Below are 12,493 nucleotides of genomic sequence, written 5' to 3'. Positions count from 1 at the left end.
GGATTGTTGGCAATATTTGTTATCACAGACGTGGTGAGTTAGTGGGGTAGGCTTGGAAGGACCAGATTCACTAGCAGTTCACTCATACAATCGGAAGGAGGAAAGTGAAGACACACACAGATGAATTTACCACTGAACACCTTCCTCTAGCTTGATTCATTGCTGTCTTCTGCTTTCTTCCCTTTATCCCCCTGGTCCCCATTGCTTTATTTTACATATGTCTTGCCCTTGTTTTCCTTTTTCATCACCTCCCCCAAACATTTTCATTCCTGTTCACCGTCTGGAAGACTGAATCTGGGATGCAGCGGTTTTTACCCTCATTAGTTCTATGTCACTGTGACCGATGACTAAGTACCACCTGAGATCAAAAGACGCCTATTAAACCAACATGCACCTTTTTTATGTTTGCACAATTTGCATGATTATCTGTCAGTGTGTGTATACGTGTACGTGTACATGTGTGTGTGGGTGTGAGGGCCTGGCAATGCATGTTTTAGAATCAATGCCCGTGTTTCGGTGGAGGCGGTCTATCTCAGTGTGTGTGTCGGGGTTCCTTTCCAAAACAGTGTTTGGTTACAGCTATCTTTGGCTGTTTAGAAAATCACTGCAAACCACAGCCTGTCACGGCCTACTGGTAACATAACTGCGTGCTGTGTATCGTTATGCTACATGTGGGTGTACTTACGGGTGCAGGGCATGGATGCCGGGTCCGTTTCGGAGCGGAAGTATCCCTTGTCGCAGGCACAGGAGGTGGAGCCTTCTCTGACAGAGTAACTGTGAAGAGGACACTTGGAACAGGCGCCATCGGTGGCCAGAGCACGGTAGTAACCAATCTTACAAGCTGAAAGATAGCAAAAACACAGAGAGGAAGTCGGGTTAGGGTTGCAAATCTGGACAATATGAAATACATGTTTATGACTCAAATGCTTTTGTACTAGAGGGGAAAGTTCTGGAAGAAGCTGGGAGGCTGTAGTTCCCAAGCAGCTCACTAATAAATTAGTGGTGGTTTAAGCTGTATGCTTCTGTCCTTCGACACAGCATTTGCAGCTAAAATTCATTGGAATGTCATTGAAGGGTTTTTGCTCACAAATCAAAGTATGGAACAAAAATTTAGATCTGATTATATAGATTAAGATTAAAAGTCAGCGAAACACCAAAGTTATTACAACAGTCCACAAAATCTTTACCCACTGTATGGACTGCAATGGACCAATTACACTGCAGCAAATGCTATGGCAAGACATCCAATAGTTACTGAGATATTTTAGTCCAAACCAAAGAGGGTGAACACAGCAGAAACACCCACAGTTAATATATGCAGTCGCCTGGGGTTTGTACTCTCTGCAAACTGGAAACAAATGTGGAGAATCTGAAGGCAGTGGTCACGATTTTTAGAACTGGAAGGTTTCTGGTTGTGTAGCTACTTTGTAGTTTTTGATCACACTTGAAAAGGCTTTGGATAAATAATGAAATGCTGACTTTAACTAATTTAATTACGTGCCACTTTTCCATGTAATTTTGTTACATAAGTACAGTGTAAAATTTTAACTAACATCTAATGGAATCTAGTCAAATGAAATGGCCTTGATTTGTCTACACCAAGCACATCTTCCTTAGTGATTAATTATTTGATTTTAGATATTAGTTGGAATTTACTCAAAATTATTGCATCACATTTATTGAGGATGAAGAATCTTTTTTTTTAGTGTGTGTGCCAAAAAGGAATTGAATTTGCTGAAATGCAATCTTAAAAGCATCAGCAACATCTCTCTGTGTAGCTTTTTAAAAATTATGTCAGATTTACCTTTATATTCATAAACGACGAATGGACTATTAGATATCACTTGGATACATTTAAAGCCCATAGAAATCGCCTCTTGTTCCCAAAGGCTAAATCAGTAGACTCGCCAGCGTGTCCCTCAACACTAGTTTCAGTAATAAGGATTATTACCTACTCACTGAACTTGAAATTTACCTGTATTTTATCCCTGAAGAGAAGAAGAGAGCAGTGTGGGCTTGACCAATTCCCCCCAATTAGCAACAGAGAACAACATGTTGCAGAGAGGCCCCTGTTCCTTTCACCAGTCCCCCCCCTTCCTCTCTCTCTTTGTCTTCGTTTTTCTACTTCAGCGCTTTCTCTCTTTTCACCTTTCTCACCAGCCTGCGTTCCATTACCAGAAACAACAGAACTGGAGGAAAGGGTGCTATTTCCTCTGACCAAAAAAAAGGAGAAGATCAAATAACTACCTCTTGTCTCTCTCACAAATTTAGGCTATGCTCTGTTGGCAAGATGTGGAGCTGCAATGAAACCAGAGCCGATGGCATTTCAGACCATTTAACAAACAAATGCCACCACACTTGGCACACCGGGAGCTCTGTCACTCTCACAAGGCTGTGAGCCCGGGCCTAACACACACACACACACCTCACAGCCTGAAATGGTAACCTAAGTGACACTTTTCCTACTTTTGGCGACATTGCTCGCCTTTCCTTTGAGTGACAGTTTGATTGGAGGGCTCGTCTTTCAAGGAGTTTCTCCTTCCTCTATCCATTTCTGTAATGGTCGGAGAAACCTAGCAGGGTTACGTTTCAGCCCCTGAGCGCTGAACCAGAAAGACGAGGACAATAGAACAATTCTCCGAAAGGTGCGGCGCAGACAGTCGCAACACCGATTGGACCGAATAACCTGTCAGTCAGTGAGGCAGCCGTGTGCTTGGCAGTGGGTCAACAAATGGTATGGAGGCCAGAGGGCTGTGGTTTGGGTTTTGTTAGAATGAAATACTTGAGTGTCTGTCTATATTGTTATGGTGTTAAAAAAAAGAACTCCAATGAAGACAGATGGGTAAACTCATACCCAATATAAGTCAGATAATTACACACTCACAGTCTGCAGGGGTAAAGCAATCTCCCCTTTTCTTCAAAAGCTCACGCACAACCCGGATCTCAAAGTACGTTTTGAAAGGCATATGGATTTCAACACCACAGTCATAAATACATCAAGGAAACCTGCATATAGTCGAATAAACAAACTTTTGCATGAGTTACCCACACCAGAAATCAAATCAGAGCCTGTCCACGTTCACCGCACCAAGAGGGAAGCCGGGTCTTCCAACAAAAACACATATTCCGCCACCCGGCTGACACACTCGCACACACAAACAGCAGAGGAAATCCACAAACCCTCTAAAATACTGGGAAATCCCTGTCTTGGAGGCGCAATAAAGTCAGGCTATTTAGCCTGCAGACTCTCCTCCCTAGCTGCTGGATTAGCATAGCGTGGCGTTAACAGAGCCAAAGCTAGCTGCTACCTGCTGAGCCATTCTTTGCCCAGTCCCATTCCCTCAATCAGCTTTAAATCCCTGTCGCTTTGCTCGCTAGCACTAAGCTAAGGGCCTCATTGACTGTAGCCCGCAGGGGTGCGTGAAGCCTCCATTTCTTTTTCTTCACAGTAGCAAAAAAAAAAAAGTGAGGAGATTAGTAAGGGGGTACTTTGTCTTATCTCCCTGTCTCTAAAGGAATCTTTCAGCGCCCGGTGTCATCATTAGAAACAGGAGGACACTAGGGTTTGTGGGTTTTGTTCGAGAGGTTGTGACCGCTTCAGTCGACAAAACACAAAGTCAGGGTTTGTACATGTGCGCTGACCAGGAAAGTGTCCGGAGCTGAGAGCAGGGTCAAGCAGCTGTTTGAGAAGGTGCCCCCCACCCAACCCCCGAATCCTAAAAGCTGGTGGGAGAGTTAATTGAGTCCCATGCTTCACAGCCTTTGGGTCTGAGCCTCTTAAAAGTCTAAAGACAGTCTAAGAGCAGCCTACCTCAAACTGTGCACGGTTGATGAGTTTTTTTTTTTTTTTTGCCCGTCAATTATTAAGCTGTCCCAAGCTGACCCTCACAGGCTGTCCCAGAATTCTTTGCAGAACTCCAAATCCCCCCGTTTTGCCATAGACAGGCTCTGGCATCTTCATCTGTGGTTTGAAACTCAGGATTTCAGAACTTGTGTTTGAAAATGTGATGTCAACATATCAGGGCTTGTTTATAGCAGCGACTGCCCTGCAAAGGGAATAACTGGAAGAAAAGAGAGGTTGATATCCAAGTAAAGCTGGGGGAATTTGCTTCCTATTAGGAGCCTTCGTGTGTGTGTGTGAGAGGAAAGAGACCACAATAGTGGGTGGTCCAAGAGACCGTGGCTTCAGAGAGGAATCTCCCTTAAGACTTGCTGGATTTATCACTGTCCGGACCAGCCGTGGCAAACCTATACAGACGCAAATAGAGGCGCACAGGAACACATGTGTATTGAGTTTTAATGGGATCTGAGCTGAGACGCCCTCGTCATATCCTCTCATGCAGCCCTCAAACGTCTAACCCAATTTTTTCCCCCCACACCATCTTTTTTATACGTCTCTTTTTTTCGCTCCCGATGCTCTCTAACTCTTTTTTCCCTTAATTTTTTTTACTCTTTCTGTCTCCCACTCTCAGAGGCTTTCTCTCAGCAAGCCTCCTTTCAGAGACAGAGAGGGGTTTGTCAGGTGCCAAATCCCTGAGCTGAGAGATCAAAGACAGACAAAGAGACTGGTGACTTACTGTTCTATTCTAGAAAGGCAAAAATGGAATCCCTCATAGACCGGGGACATCACATTCTTCCCCTTTTCTACCCCAGCAGCTCTTTCACTCATTCAATCCTCCTCTCTAGCTTTAGTCTTTTTCCCTCTTTGTCACTCTTTCCCCTGCCCCATCCCTGTTGTCTCTGAGCTAAAGCACGTTTGGAGAAAAGGAGACTGGAGTGAGTTGCAAGAGTTAATGAGTAGTTTTGTCTGTGTAGTCGGGGACTCTGCTGGCTGATTTAGTTTAATGGAGAGGGGGGGAAATGGGACCATCGATGCGTCCATCTGTAAAAAATAGGAGCACAGAAAAAGCTAACGATACAATGATAGCTACCCACAGGCGAGCCAACTACAAAAAAACACAGCTAAGTTTTCCTCCGAGTGGCAGCAACCCACACACCAGGCTTTGAACAGCGATAGATGCCGCCAAATAAATCCACATCTACCCACACACCCACCTACTGCAGCCCACCTTGAGTGACCCGCATGCTAAGCCTGATAGGCAAGCTATTCTGCAGCCTACACAACAAAGTAACCAATACACTAGGGAATGAAAGCATGAGAGCGAACTTGCACTACAATAAGCATCCGAAAACCCCGGGAATGTAACACCCAGCGCACGGCGCACAATAACCAGGCCTGCCCAGGCAGAACAATTGCCTCTCTTGTAATCAAAAAAAGGGAGAATTAAGTTCAAACTGCTGCCTTTCCCCCCGCTTTCAAAGCCGTGCTTTATCTTCTATAGGTGATGAAAACTCGGTCACTCTTTTTTAGTCATAACAGACAGTGAGCGCTCTTCAGAGGAGCGGTCGGAGGCATCCTCACAAAGCCGCTCTTTCAAAAAACCAAGTGATCGGCTTTCAGGACCTGAGGGCAAGGAGAGTCTCGCCTTCTCCTGCACCTTGAGGAGCCAACGATCTCTATTCAAACTGCCTTTCTGCCTTATCCCCCTGCCTTTGTGTGTTTTCAATCTCTTTTTTTACCCTCTCTGTGGAAGGCAAGTTGCTCAGGTGAGACTCCGGCTAAAAAAGATTACGATTCCAATAATGTTTCTCTTTATCCCCTAGCTATGGAATATACACTCACAAGCTGAACGTATATTCCCCACACGAACATGAATGTATAAAACAAAATAGCCTCCATATCGACACACCTGAGCCAGTGGCATATTATCGGGTGGCATATTATCGGGGCTAACTAACCGTTAGCGTCTGTCACTGGGACAGCAGGAGAGTGGAGCAGGTTAACTCATTAATTCTGTCACTCTGGTTATTAATTACCTCCAGCCCTGACAGCAACGCAGAGCCACACGGCCAGCGAAACACATCAGCGTGATGGATGAGGGACACACGGCCACCGAAACTGATCACCATGATTGATGACATACACTCGACACACATCTTGACCTTGACCTGGCAGGGGAAAAGGTCCTATATTAGCTGTAGCATCCTTTAAGATGCAAAAGTGAAAAAGTCTGGGAGCGACATCTGGGCCGACATCCTCACTGGTGTTAATGAAGGCTTCAAACAAAAGCCATCGAGGCTAACAACGTTAATAAGACTCAAGCCAACCTTGCTGACAATCACCGATGCTTCGCTACCGGCGGCCGGTGCCAGCAAGCGCAAGGGTTGCCAGCAGTTTGTCTGTCGAAGGCCAGATGATTTATAGCTGTATTTTCAGCCACACCAATCCATCACCCGAGAACCACCCAAGACGCTGCCCTAATTAAAATGTCTGTACCTGACATATAGGAGCACCGGCCAATGAACCAGATGAGCAAAGCGTGTTGTAAAAAAGGAGAATTATAACAAAAGAAGGCTCCGAGAACCGAGGTTACGCCCGTAAAACAAACTGTTCCCTCGTGCTGATGCCTTGACCTTTCATCCAAATTCAACATCAGATCTGAAATGTTCTAACCTGCAGCGTTTCCACAAGTCAGTACTGAATTTTTGCAGACACTGTAAAAGACCTTTGACAGCACTGTTCACCCAAATATAGACTATACCGCAGACTGGATATGAAATATGGACGCAGCCACAGTGACGCCACCTATTGGTTTTGGACTCCGCAAAACCAGTGAAGCCTTGGTGAGTTTGGTTTTTTTGGAGCCAAAAGCGATGAAATTTGGAGCACATGGAGTGCTCAGTTACCAATTCCTGCTAGCTTTTGTCTGCTAATCAGTGCTAAATAACAGACTAATAAAATACGATTAAGTTTATTAGAACTGAAGCACAAACCACTTGGATGGTCGTGTACCACACTGTACCACACAGGTTAGGCCTAGCAACCAACAGCAGCTCACTGTGTGCATATGTCAGACAGGAAGGGTTTTCGTAGCATTTAACTGAATGAGGTATCCATCAGTTAACCCGATGTATAGTGGATATGAACGAAGAAACTAAACCAGTTGTGAACAGAGGTACTTTTGAAGCCAAGCTCAAGTGGTGACATGTTGTCTTCATTTTTCATCCCAAGGGGTTGCTGCTCAAATAATACAAGAGACTAACGAACAGTTTCCTGCTTCATTATGAAGCCGTTTTTGCTAAGAGCACAGTGTGGTGCCATATTGTAAAAAGAAATTGCAATATTGTTCTGAGGACTTCCTGTAGACCAAGGTCTCGGCGTTCTTATTGACACGTAGGCACCAACTTCCTCCCTAATTCCTCTAAGTTCACCTTAAGAAGGAATATTAGTACAATGGTCATATCGCAGAAATCTAAAGTATTCCACCCAGCCAACTTCACAACATACAATACAATTGCTTAAAGAATGAGAGTCCTGAAAGTAAATGTAAGGAAAAGAATGAGGCACTTCAAAAAAAAAAAAGACTTCAAGAGAGGAGGGTAGAGAGCAGAAATTGTTAGGACTTTGAAACGAATGGAGAAGAGCTACAGCAACAGGATAGAAAGATGAGGAAGAGGTGCAGGCAAACAGATCCATCTTTGTCTGGTGAAACATTATTTGACTTGGCTGCGTTAGGTGGGAGCCACTCAGATTCCACATTTGCGCCCATGCCAGGTCGGCAAGGGTGGCACCACCCAAAGCCGGGCATCGTGCCAACTGACTAAGGACCTTTTTGTGACCTGAGATTCACACAGCAGGTGGGTAATGGGCTATAATTCAAGGCAAACAAGACAAGTGAAACATACACAAACAGAGGCATGCAAACTTCTGTGCACCTGCAGACCCTCAGGTATGAACACAAAAGCCCTTCAAACGTCCTCTGGACTATGCAGATTCACTTTGCAGAGCCATGCATGCATGCAAATACACACAAAGATGCACATATCAGCTGAACAGGCTTTGTGTAAGGAGGTTAAGCACAGGCAGCACAGCAGGGACCAGGGGAGGTAAACAAACACAATCATGGCATTGTCTTGGTCCAATTTCCTCAGGTTCTCTGGGGGGGGTTAGTGTCTCATGTTGGATATGTGTGTGTCTGCATGTGTGTGTGTTTAGCATACTTTCCTGACATTGTTTACAATGAAAAGAGCCGCATTTCAATTCAGTTATGACAAAAAAAATAAATAATAGGTAGATAGGTGTGGGAGGTGGGGTGGTATGCTAATGTTGTTGTGTGAGGGGACACTCGCAGGGGCGCACACGCTGCTAAACAATTGGGGGAGTTTAACTATTCTGCTCGCGGTGAGTCAAGGAGAATGAGGCAGGAAAGGGGAGTATGTGTGAGGAGAACACACACTAAGAATAGGTGAAGAGGAAGTGATAGGGAAGCGGTCTCAATGGGGCCTCGTAGCCAATTCTGTAAACAAGTGTAAACCACTTGTGACATTGCAGTACAAATACACAACAAATCACTGCACAGACTCAAGGTGACACATGCTCAATGCACAGCTTGCTCACTCGCATATCCATTTTTTCTTGCACAGTGCATAATACGTCACACATACGTTCTGAAACTGGAAATACATCAACATCACGAGCTTTCTGCGCAAAATGGGAGAAAATATCACGACAGCTAAACAAAGGACAATCTAGCTATGCGTCAGCTGAATATATACATCACACACTACGAAGCGAACTTGGTAAGATTAATGCAAGTAACAAACAAAAAATGTGCCTTTGTGATTAATGCATGTGTATGATGATGTTGCTATTTCTCTTGCAGGGTAGCACTGACTGCTTGCTGCTGATTACCACTGAGGCTGGGAAGCACGATTAACAAAAGCTAAACTAAAAACTAAAACTAGATGTGAAAAAATCATTTTTGTTAGTTAGCTGGTTATTTAAAATAATAAGAAAAATTTGACTTTAACCAAAACAGGAAAACTAACTGAAACAATTTTGTGAATTAAAAAAAATTTATTAAAATAAAATGAAAGCATAGACAAAATATCCTGATTTCTAGTGTTTGCTACTTTGCCAAAAAAATAAGTCAATATTAAAAGCCGCCTGCTGAGGCCTTTATGTTGGTGTTTATTGAGACTTTGGATTACTATAGGACTGTGAATCTGCTATTTTCAAAAGGTTCAGTGTTTTTATTCTAATACCTGGAATCATTTTCCTAAATCTTGCCTCTGACACATGCCCTCCCATACATTATTAATTAATAAAGACTAAAGCTAAGACTGAAATTAATAAAAACTAAACTAAAACTAAACATTTTCAAACAATAAACCAAAAAAAACAACAACCCCAAAATACTCTGGTAACTCACTGAAACTAGCCTAAATTAAAAGCAAAAAGTCAAAATGAAACAACCAAAAACTAATTACAAAATACAAAACTATGACAACTTCTTGGTAGTAGTGTGGCCCGTGACACATAAGAAAACACCAGCATATAGAAAAAAGGTTGCAAAAGCACAAAATAAATAATAAACAAAAGAAAAAGAAAAAAACAGAAGTGTTTCTGGGGACACATTAATGTGACAGACCAGCTGTGACAGAAGCGACAGAGACCAAAACATGTGACGAACTGCTGGAGGATTCACCGGCGCTGTGAGGGAGATGTAAGGTAATGTGTTTTTTAATTGCATCATTCATCTAATACTGTAGTTACATGTTTGCTATTAACCTTTTCCTGTTAGCTTCTTACATTCTGGTTGGTTTGTCACCCTAAAAACACTTTTGTTGTGTTGGGTCAACTTTCGTGTGTTTTTTTCTATTTCTGTTGTTCTGTTGCAGAAAGAAGAGCCTCAATAATTATAAAAAGGTGCTTCAAGATCTCGATATGAGTAGTTTTTAACTAACATAATAATCTCTAAATGTTCCTTCTATCTGCAAACTCGGCGTGGAACCAGCTGCAAAAGAAACTAACTCTAAGCAGCTGGTCTCAATAAATAAATTTAAGGTGATGTGGATTTGGATGAGCACTGTTTGTTTTATGTATGTGTGTAAGACTAATATGTCTTCTTGTGGGTGTTGTTCTGGAACCACTGTTCACTCTCATGTCCATTTTTGCTGGGAAACTCAAACATCTTATGTCCAGATTAAACAAAGCGTAAATTAAATTAATTAAAGTTTTTTTTCCAAAAAAGCCCATAAATCAACCTTCTCTGGCCTGGTTGCCACAGGTGTGTGACCTCAGGTGGAAACATTGCAGCTGGAAAATTGTTCAAATATGATGTAATTGCTACATTTCTGCAGATAGCTCAAAGCAAAAATAAACCTTAACCTCCATCACATGTATTCTGATATCCAGATAAACATGAAAGCAGAATGGTTAAACCACTGCCTGTAGCTGTGGATTTTCAACATTAATTTCAGTTGTCTTTTCAAATGGAACACATGGTTTATTTAATCTTTAGTTACAGCGGAAGAAAAAGGGCTCCGACTTACACTTGGATCATTAAAAACGACTCCACAGTGACAAATTCACCACGTAAAATATTTACACCGAGCTTACATGTAAGTTTAGATGACTCCACCACGACCCCGTCGTAAATCAAACACGCTCCACCACACGCACACGGGACGTACAGTTTGTCAAATGAAAGTGCGCGCACATCTGTCAGCGCTTAAGCTCGCACATGCAAAAACTTAAATTGCTTCGTTGTCTGCGGTCTCGGGGGCAAGTTTAACATCAACCTTGACGGTTTCTCAGAAGCAGCTCGGTGCAGAGGTTGCAAAGGGTCGACTTATGGGTGAAAAAGGGAGGTATTTTTAGGTTGTTTGTTTAGGTAATCTACTTGTAGCTCCCAGACGACAGGCTGTCTGGGGCCTCAAAACACCTTCTATTGTGCATGTGTGTGCACATGAGGTGTGTGTGTAGCCCTGGGAATGCTGCGCTGCCATTGTGTCTCTGCACTGGGGACACGTTTTTGATGCTCTGGATGTGTGTGTGTGTGTGAGTGCACACATACACACACACACACACGCACAGGTTACATAAAAATTGTCCCGGGTCACTGGCTCTTCAACAGCTCATGTCAGCCCAGTGACAGCCTGCTGGTCTCCACTGCGACTGTCCCTGCCCTGCCCTTTGACCTCACCTGGTGTCACTCAGGCCTCACCAGACCACTTTCCCCCTCTCTCTGTCTCTCTCTCCTCTTGAAACAGAAACGAGGTCACTGCCATCATAGAAATGACACCTCCCATCCTGAGCCTCCCCCCAGTTTGAAACTGTGTTGACTCCTGCTCATGCTGCATGCCTTGACATGATGTGTGTACACTCCTAAGCTGGCAGCGTATATGTGTGTCCAACAGCTGGATGCATACGCTACCTTGCCTAACCCTAGACTAGTTAAACCTAGCCTTGTGGGCAGAGTGGAGAGAGTGTGTGTGGGGTGAAGGGCGTGCAGGGTTTGTAACAGGAGCCTCGGGTTAATGGCTGCTGCTCTGACAAGGTTACTCTGCTAATGTGTTTTAGCCTTTAGCTTTGATGTGACAGCAGACACACATGCACAATGATGATATTGGAGGGGGCAAACAAAGGGATATGAGGTAAAATGCACAGCGTGCTTTGAAGTAAGTGTGTGGGCACCACCGCGGTCGAGTTTCTGTGTCGTGTTTTTCACATTCCTCTAACTCTTTACATTCTTCCAACACAAGCATATCTACAGCTCTCTCTGCCTTTCCTTATCTCTTCTTATCGTTGCGATTTATCACCTCTTAAGTTGACGTTCTGCACTTATCAGCTTTGCTGATTGTGAAAGCAAAGAAAAGCGCTCATAACTTCCTTTATTCTCCCGCTTAATGCCGTCAATAATCAAACTCCAACCTCCAGGCCTGAAAAGTAAAGCCAAGAAGAGTAAAGCCAAAACCTGCAATTCCTAATGTGGCCACTTGAGGCTGAACCAATGCCCATAGGTGCCAATGGAAGAAGAAGAAAATCCCAACATGGTGGCAGCCGAAATGCTTAAGCTGAGGTTTCAAAAAGCAGAATCCAAAAATGAAGAAATGCCCTGGTGGCTTGGTCTGTCTGTTACTATATACAGTCTATGATTTCAGCACACTAAAACCCAATACTAATGTAAACACAACATATCAGGACATATAGCTTTGGTTTGAAATTTTTTTCCTTTTTTAAAAAAGAAAAAAAAAGCAGAAGCTGCTTTTATTTAATGAGGAGGTTAGCTCTGGTGTCTTTCCAACTCAATGCACTCTTTAAAGGGTCAGTTCACTCATGCTCCCTGTAGGCCCAATGAAAACGGTTCAAGATCAGGTGAATCAAGTCTACAATACACACAGCTGATATTGACTGTAATATCTACCGCAGCTGCCAGAGGTCATGACATGACTACACTACGCTTGTTCAAAGAGGGATCACCACCCATACCCCCTCCCCACTTCACCTTTCACATCTCCAGCCATTTATCAGGCCACTAGGAATCAATTCATCTTGCTTTTTCTTTTATTGTCTCACACACACACACACACACACACACACACACACACACACACACACACACACACACACACACACACACACACACAC

General features: G+C 43.5%; 1 protein-coding gene across 2 annotated transcripts in view; it reads right to left on the bottom strand.

The window, feature by feature from the left end:
* The window catches only part of LOC102212260 (ephrin type-A receptor 4), a 56,284-nt gene that overhangs the window by 28,233 nt on the left and 15,558 nt on the right, over positions 1-12,493 (bottom strand). For both annotated transcript variants that reach the window (XM_005738353.2, XM_013912203.1), the window contains exon 4: positions 686-841. In XM_005738353.2, the coding sequence (XP_005738410.1) occupies positions 686-841 (156 nt within the window). The remainder of the gene's footprint in view (positions 1-685; positions 842-12,493) is intronic.

Source organism: Pundamilia nyererei, unplaced genomic scaffold (genome assembly GCF_000239375.1).
Source record: "Pundamilia nyererei isolate P.nyererei 1_Seehausen unplaced genomic scaffold, PunNye1.0 scaffold00083, whole genome shotgun sequence".
NCBI lineage: Eukaryota > Metazoa > Chordata > Actinopteri > Cichliformes > Cichlidae > Pundamilia > Pundamilia nyererei.
This window is presented reverse-complemented; position numbering and strand designations above follow the sequence as displayed.